General features: G+C 35.6%; 1 protein-coding gene across 1 annotated transcript; it reads right to left on the minus strand.

The window, feature by feature from the left end:
* Window positions 1–3108: 3108 nt before the first annotated feature.
* Window positions 3109–7462, minus strand: lbx1b (ladybird homeobox 1b). The gene is made up of 2 exons (XM_061987834.1): window positions 7135–7462; window positions 3109–4076 (listed from the first exon to the last, which is right to left on the minus strand). Exons 1-2 carry the CDS (start codon window positions 7460–7462, stop codon window positions 3589–3591), a joined length of 816 nt encoding a protein of 271 aa, XP_061843818.1. The 3' UTR covers window positions 3109–3588.
* Window positions 7463–9147: the final 1685 nt, after the last annotated feature.

The following is a 9147-nucleotide window of genomic DNA, read 5'->3' on the forward strand; positions in this document are numbered from 1 at the left end:
TTCCAAAACCATATGGCCTCCAAACGTTTTTGTGCGGTGGGACACACTTGTCTCAGTATTGCGGCCGGCGGGGGGTCGGCCCTGCGCCTTTGTGGCTCGTCCCATCAGGGAAGGCGGCTCATTTGTCCACACTTTTCATGCTTTACGCTCAAAATTACACAAAAAAGGGCCTCCATAAAAGGCCCTGAAACTTTGCTTTTTTTTGCTGTCTTTATTTGCCGGGGGCCAGATTTGTGCTTCTCACATAAATTTTTGGCCCCCGAATGGAGAAACACGTCTGCGGGTCAAGAAGCCACGCTACGCATTTAGGACGTGAAAGGAGAGGAGAGAGCATCCTCCTATATAAGCAACACAAAGGGGTAAAATAGCCTAGCACACAGGTGTCAAACTAAAGACCCGGGGGCCAAATCTGGCCCGCCGCGTTATTTTATGTGCTCCGCAAAAGCCTTTAAATAACATGCGTTAATAAAATGCTTAATCTTTTTTTACTAAACATATTTGTTAAAGTTAAAGCACCACTGATAGTCACACACACACTAGGTGTAGTGAAATGACTCTGTGCATTAGTTTTTCATGTTTTAGTGTCTTACTGTATATCAGGGGTGTCAAACTCATTTTAGATCGGGGGCCACATGGAGAAAAATCTACTCCCAAGTAGGCCGGACTGGTAAAATCACGGCACGATAACGTAAAAATAAAGACAACTTCAGATTGTTATAATAATAACATAGCATAATAATAACATCCCCTTGTTTCACCCCCTGGGAGGTGAGGGGAGCAGTGAGCAGCAGCGGTGGCCACGCTCGGGAATCAAAAGGGTTATTTTCCTTTTCACATTAAAAATCATGCACCGCATGCAATTGCATTTCTTTTAAAATTCAATATCGTCAAAATCAAAATATCACATTATTATTATTATAGTCCAAAACATTTTTTTTGTTCAAGTAAAAATAAATATCTGCCTGACGTATTATTTCAAAACAAATTATTAGTCAATTTGTAGACTGTAAAATTGACAATAGATTTGACGGTTAAATTCCGCCGACTGAGGTTTTTTGTTTTTTTTTACTGTAAAAACAACTTTGGTACTGTTTTTTTTCCCCACATACAGCAGGGGTGTCAAACCTATGGCCCGAGGGCCGGATCAGGCCCGCGAACAGGTTTTATCCAGGTTTGCTAAGTACAAAAATTAACCTGAAATTTTTGAATGAAATAAACTGCTGTTCTAAATGTGTCCATCGAATGTTGCAATAGCAATTATTTGTATCTCTGTAGTGGATGCTACATATGTACAAAATAAACCACATGATGTTAGTACATCAGTCAAAGAAAAAGATCAAACTACATAAATAACATCCTTTAATTTGATTTTGATATCATTTTTTTATCTTGATAGATGGAAAATTAACACCAATGAGTTGACTGATGAACATTAGCACATCGTTTAGTCAGAAAGTATAAATAACGACAAATAAAGATAGAATACTATTGACCGCAACATGTAAGTGTAAAAAAACAACAACAACATTATGATTTGTACATTTTCAGAATGTGCTTGTTCTATTTTTAAACAAAGAAAACAATCTGAAGTTGTCTATATTTTTAAGTCACCGTGCCGTGATTTCACCAGTCCGGCCTACTTGGGAGTAGATGTTTCTCCATGTTGCACCTGATCTAAAATGAGTTTGACACCCCTGATATACAGTAAGACACTAAAACATGAAAAAACAAGCAAAAAAACAACAACAAGATTTTAATGTAAAAAACAAACTGGCAGATCTTGAATTTTACCGCTAAAAACAGCGGTATTGTTTTTCCATTCCATTTATTAAATTTTTTTTATATGCTGTAAAAAAAAACACTGCTTTTACTGTAAAATTCTGGTGACTGAGCTAAATGTAAATATTCTTTCTGCAGCTTATGTAAAAAAATATCTTGTTTATGTATTATATATATACACAAGCGGCTCTGAGATGTGGCCCTCAATGAAAACGAGTTTGACACCCCTGGCCTAGCATATATAATATGTCTAAACAGGCGCCTTTGATAAAGAATTATAGCAGGGGTGTCAAAAGTATGGCCCAAGGGCCGGATCAGGCTCGCGAACAGGTTTTATCCAGCCCGCAGGATGAGTTTGCTAAGTATAAAAATTAACCTGAAATTTTTGAATGAAATAAACTGCTGTTCTAAATGTGTCCACTGGATGTGGCAATAGCAATTCTTTGTATCTTTGTAGATGATGCTACATATGTACAAAATAAACCACATGATGTTAGTACATCAGTCGAGGAAAATGATCAAACTACATAAATAACATACTGTAATTTGATTTTGGTATAATATTTTTTATCTTGATAGATGTAAAATTAACAACAATGAGTTGACTGATGAACATTATCACATAATTTATTCAGAAAATATAAATAACGACAAATAAAGATGCAATAGTATTAACCGCAACATGTAAGTGTAAAAAAAATAATGATTTGTACATTTTCAGAATGTGCTTGTTCTATTTTTAAACAAAGAAAACAATCTGAAATTGTCCTTAATTTTAAGTTATCGTGCCGTGATTTTACCAGTCCGGCCCACTCGGTAGTAGATTTTTCTCCATGTGGCCCCCGATCTAAAATGAGTTTGACACCCCTGATAAGACACTAAAACATTAAAAGTCAAACAAAAAAAAAACATCAAAACAACAAGATTTTACGGAAAAAACAAACAAACTGGCAGCTCTGTTGCTTGAATTTTACCACTAAAAACAGTAGTATTGTTTTTCCAATCCATTTATTCAAATTTTTTATATGCTGTAAAAAAAAGTTTGTCTAAGTCTAAGTCTAAAACTCACTGTTTTCACTGTAAAATTCTGGTGACTGAGCTAAATGTAAATATTGTTTTGCAGCTTATGTAAAAAAATATATTGTCAATGTTTTATATATGTATATATATACACAAGCGGCTCTGAGGGCAACCATAACTGCGATGTGGCCCTCAATGAAAACGAGTTTGACACCCCTGGCCCTAGCATATGTAATAAGACAAAATAGGCGCCTATGTAAAGAATTAAAGGAAATATTCCGAAAAAAAAGCCATTTTATTATTCCCATTGTTGCCTATGTACATTGCAGTCTGTGCAGTAACTGGTTTGCAAATCCTGATTTTTATAAGAAAAGGCACTTATAGGTGTACAAAACATGTATCCAAACAATCCAAAAAAATCACCGCAATAACAACAACAAAACAAAAACAAAAGTTCAATTTTTTTCCGTCATAATGTGAAGGGACAAATATTTAAATAAAGTCCAAAATAAATACATCACAAATCATGCATTTCCATGCAAACAATAAGAACAAAAAAAAAGAACTGGGGTGTTAAAATGATAATAATAATAATAATAATAAATTACAAGTGTGGTTTTTGACCGTATTGCTTTGATTGCAAAGTTGTTACTGTATTCATGCGTGTTCATATAAAAGTATAATTACATTTTGGTACATTGTTCTGAAAAGTGAAAGTCCTTTTCCTGTTTATTCTAGTGTTCTTCGCCCTCATTTTTGTCTGTCAGTGCAACCCCACGCCGCGCCGCATTAGTCATCCACGTCAATCTCCACGTCCTCGTCCTCCGAGCACTCTTTACTCGTTGTGTGGTCCGAGAAAGGAGACAGCGGGGCCCTGCGCAGTTTCTGCCCGAGATCGAGCTCCTGCTGGCCGCCCCGCGCGGGGGACTCCGGGCGCGGATGGCCCAGCGTGCCGTTGGCGCATTTCTCCAGGTCGGCCAGCTTGGCCAGCTTGTCCAGCGGGACCTGACCCACCGCCTTGGCGGACTCCACGTCCGCCTTCATCTCCTCCAGGTCCCGCTTTAGCTTGGCTCTCCGGTTCTGGAACCACGTGATGACCTGCGCGTTGGTCAGGCCGAGCTGCTGCGCGATCTGGTCGCGGTCCGCCGGAGACAAATACTTCTGGTACAGGAAGCGCTTCTCCAGCTCGTAGATCTGGTGGTTGGTGAAGGCCGTGCGGGACTTCCGGCGCTTCTTCGGGGTGGTTCTCTGGCCGAACAGGGTCATGCCGTCCCGGCCTGCGGAGGAGGGCGGAGAACCGTTAGTCATTGCGCATGTGCAAAAATGCATTTTCAAAATAAAGTATGTTACAAATGCATAAACACAAATTATTCCAAAGCGATCCAACACTAAAATGACTTAAGGCAATAATGAATTAGAATATAGTAAAATATTTTTTTTTTTTTAAATTTTTATGAAACACTGAATTGTATTAGCTGTAAGCTATAATCATCATCAAAAAGGATGAAAGACATTTAAGAAATAAATGATCAGGAACTACTTTTTTATAAGGAAACAAGCCGTCGTTGCCATTTCCTTGAAATAACACACACATGTAAAACACATAAAAAATATATATTGTAAAAAGGCTCAGATGTGACCCCGGTATAGAAAATAGATGTATGGTACAAATGTCATTTTGATTACATATTTTTTCACATTTACATATCCTCCTGAGCGTCCTCTACAGGGGACATGAATGGAAGCCTTAAATTCAACAATAAATTGCTCAACATTAAAACAAACAAAACATGGCTCAATGAGTTTATGCAATTTTCGATTAGAGTACTTGTACATATGTTTTAATGAAACACCATATTTTATTAGAGATAAGCTATAATCATCTAAAAAATGAATTCGGAAATACATTCTATATCATCCTGATTGTCCTATACAGTGTTTTTTATTTTTTATTTTTTTTATGAACCACTTGCTGTAAGCTATCAAAAATGATAAGATAAATTTAAGAAATAAATAACATATCCTCCTGAGCATCCTCTACAATGGACATGACTGTAAACCTTAAATTCAACAATAAATTCCTATAAAAATAAAATATGGCTCAATAAGTTTATGCACTTCTCGATTAGAGTACTATTTTTTACATGTATACATGTTTTAATGAAATATTTTATTAGGGATAAGCTATAACCAATATAAAAAAAAAATCAGAAATACATTCCATGTCATCCTGATTGTCCTATGTAGTGGATACGAATCTCCAAAACAGTAATTCAACAATGAATTATTAAAAAAGAAAAAAGAAAACATATTTTTTCTCATCTAGATTAAAGCACATGCATTATGACATGTTTTTTAAATGTTTTCATTTTTTATTTTATTAGCTGTAAGCTATAGTTTTTTAAAATTTTTTTTAAAGAAAAACATTTTTCTCATCTCGATTAGAGCACATGCATTATGACATTTTATTTTTTTAAATTTTTTTTATGAACCACTGAATTTTATTAGCGGTAAGCTATCAAAAATGATGAGAGAAATTTAAGAAATAAATTACATATCCCCCTGAGCGTCCTCTACAGTGGACATGACTGGAAACCTTAAATTCAAAAATATATTATACTCAACATTAAAACAAATAAAACGTGGCTCAATACGTTTATGCACTTCTGGATTAGAGTACAATTTATACATGTATATATGTTTTAATGACATATTTTTTTTAGAGATAAGCTATAATCAATACAAAAAAATTCAGAAATACATTATATATCATCCTGATTGTCCTATGCAGTGGACACGAATCTCCCAAAAAAATAATTCAACAATTAATTATTTCTAAAAAAAGAAAACCTATATTTTTTCACATCTCGATTAGAGCACATGACATTGTTTTTTTTTTAAGGAAACATTGAATTTTATTAGCTGTAAGCTATAATTATAAAAAAAATAAGGTGACTGGTAACACGTTTTCAAAACATAAATTCAACAATAAATTAGTAAAAACATTTTCTTGTGCATCTCAATTATGATATTGTTTTTTTGAAACATGGAATTTTTTTAGCTCTCAGGTATGTATAATCATAAAAAATGATGAGAGACGTTTCGAAAATAAATTCTATACCTCATGAGCGTCCCCTGAATTAGTTTTTGTACTTCTGGAATAGAGCACATTTTTAACATACACTGAATTTTATTAGCTGAAAATAATTCAGAAATATATTATATTTCTTCTCAGCGTCTTCTGCAGTAAACATGACTTTGCAAAAAAAAAAATACCAAAAAAAAATAATATATATATATATATATATATACTGTATATATCATCAATAAATTAGAGTATAGTAAAAAAAAAAAAAGGTTTGCATGCACTTCTCGATTAGAACACACTTTGTATGTAAAAATAATAATAAAACAATTAAACACTACTTAATTAGACGACAACCACAAAAACAATCTGAATGAAATCCAACATCCTCTGCAGTGCACACGACATTCCAAAAATATTAATCAAAAAAATACATTAGAATAAAGTAACAATAATTGACAACCATAATAAAAACTCGTGCTCAATGAAAGTAACTTTTTATGGACATTTTTTTAACAAAACACAGCATTTTATTAGATTTTATAAAAAAAAATAAAAAAAATAATATATACGTCCCGGCTACATATATATATATATATATATATATATATATATATATATATATATATATATATATATATATATATATATATATATATATATATATATATAATGCATTTTATAAAAATGATACAGAAATAAATTCTCTATCTAATCTTGAGCATCCTCTGCAGTGGACATTTGTGTCTTGCTATGGTAATTTTCTATATACCCCAAGTGTGTACAGTAACACACACACACACACACACACACACACACACACACACACACACACACACACACACACACACACACACACACACACACACACGCACGCACACGCACACGCACGCACGCACGCGCAGAAACACAAGGCCAAAAAAAAATAAGTCCACTGCAGAGGACGCATGGTGCATGGGAGGGATATTGGAGAGGATATTGAAGAATTAAAATAAATGCTATTTTCTCATCTAAATGAATATTACAATGTATGTGAATTATATCGGCTGAATCATTGCATATATATATATATATATATATATATTTATGCATATATATATACAGTATACTGTATATATACTGTATAGGCTATTTCATCCCGACAAGCCTGTTTCGCAGCTTTCCCTGCTCTTCAGGGGAGTTTTGTAGATATTTCTATATATATGTGTATATATTTATTAGTAAAAGTGTTGCACCATGCATGCACGTACCTTCCGCCGCCTGCAGCACGCTGACTTCCAGGCCCTTGAAGGTCTTGCTGGCCAGCTCCTCCAGGGCGCACAGAGGCGAGGTCTGGGTGAGCAGAGCGCGGCTCGACAGGGGCAGGCTGGAGGCGCGGTGCTTCTCCGTGGACGAGATGAGGTGAGCGGTGCCACAAATGGTGTAACTTCTCTTCACCGACGGCTTGTTGAGGATGTCCTCGATGCTGAAGGGGGTGAGCGGCTTGTTGGAGTTGGCGGGGGGCGGCAAGTGGTCCAGCGGGCTGCGCCTCCTGCTCTCCCCCGCGTCGCACTTGGCCACTTCTTTGGAGGTCATCATTTGGAGTTGGTGCAAAATGACACCCCAAAAAAAAAAAAAAAAAAAAAAAAAAAAAACCACACTAAAAAAAATCAGGGGTATAAAGTGGAGATGGAGGAAAAAGTCACATAACAGAGAAAGGTGGATGGTTTTAATCCAGAAGTGCGCAAGGGGGGGAGAAGAAGATCCGCTGCAGCCAGGAGCCTCCTTGCAAATGGCGACTTGACGATTACTAACAAGTTATCATTGACTGCTAGCTAATCAATTATTTCCACTGGCACTTTCACCCTCTTCCCTTTCACTCTTTGACTATGTTGCAGTCCGGCGCAGAGCTTTTTGCGACTGGGGGTGGGGGGGTGGAGGGTGGGGGTGGGGGGGATAGGGGGGTCCCATTAATTAGGACGCATGGCTGGAAGGAGGAGGAGCCCGGCGGAATTATCATGCCTTGTTCTCATCTCATCTTTGCTCTCATTTAGTCGTGTGGTGACTTTTCCAGAATAGCTTTGTGCGCTAAATGAGGAGAGAGAGAGAGAGAAAGAGAGAGAGAGATAGAGGGATGGAGAAGACCCGGGGAGGGGAGGGGAAGAACCGGGGGGCCCACTTGCAGGGGAGAGAGGGAGAGAAATAATCATATTTAAGCCTTTTTTACGCGTAAAAGTTCACTTCTGTTTGGATTACATCGACAAGAAGTTTTTTTTTTTTTTTTTTTCCTCCAACGGTGGATGATTGTTTGTTGCGTAAAGGTAATATAGAGACGCGCCATAGATCAGCCGTGATGACGCGTCCTCAGGGGCCGCGCGCGGGCCTCGAAAAGCGCTCATAATTCAGACCATGCATTAATTTTTTTATTTTTTTATTACTTCATCTTTCTCTCAAACATTCCTTCAGGTTTGCTATCGCAGGTTTAATGTATTAATCATTATTTCTAATATCTTTCTTTAATCTTAATTTTAATTCAAATGTAGAATGAACGTCATATGTTTATGTTGCATATCATATTGTGAGGATATGCAAAACATTTTTTATTATTATTGTTAAACACATTTGAAAATGTAATTTCAACATCTCCCCCTGTCATTGTCGCCGACAATGTGTTATTAAAAAAAACAAAAACTTATGCATTTTTTTTAATTGCTCATTTCAAATGTAGAATTTTGTTCGTTTACTAATGCAACGTTTTGTGCTGTAGTCATACAAAAAAGTATGGAAAATTAGGAAAAAAAACCCCACATTGTTTACCAGGATTTCACAACAATATCATTTCACAGTAAATACTGCAATCAAAGTGAAAAAAATACTGTAAAAATTATAGCACCCTTATATTTCACAGTAAATTACTATGAATGTTAGGTTAATAATGTACATTTTACTGTACATTTACAATGGAGGTGTTTACAGTGAAACTTAGAAGTATTCTTCAATAATTATGAATGCATCTAAAACGCATGCAAACGTATTCAATATTTACTTAATAACAATAAGCCATGCATTTTTTGATAGATAAATGCTATACTGTACACTGTGAAAAATAGCATTTCACAGTAAAATACATGCAATCAAAATGAACTCTAACCTTGCAACAAATGACTGTAAACATTACAACACCCTTATATTTCACAGTAAATTACCATAACTGTTACATTAATTAATGCAAATTCTACTGTAAATGTACAATGTAAATGTTTACAGTGGAACTTACAAGAATT

This window comes from Nerophis lumbriciformis, linkage group LG27 (assembly GCF_033978685.3).
Source record: "Nerophis lumbriciformis linkage group LG27, RoL_Nlum_v2.1, whole genome shotgun sequence".
NCBI lineage: Eukaryota > Metazoa > Chordata > Actinopteri > Syngnathiformes > Syngnathidae > Nerophis > Nerophis lumbriciformis.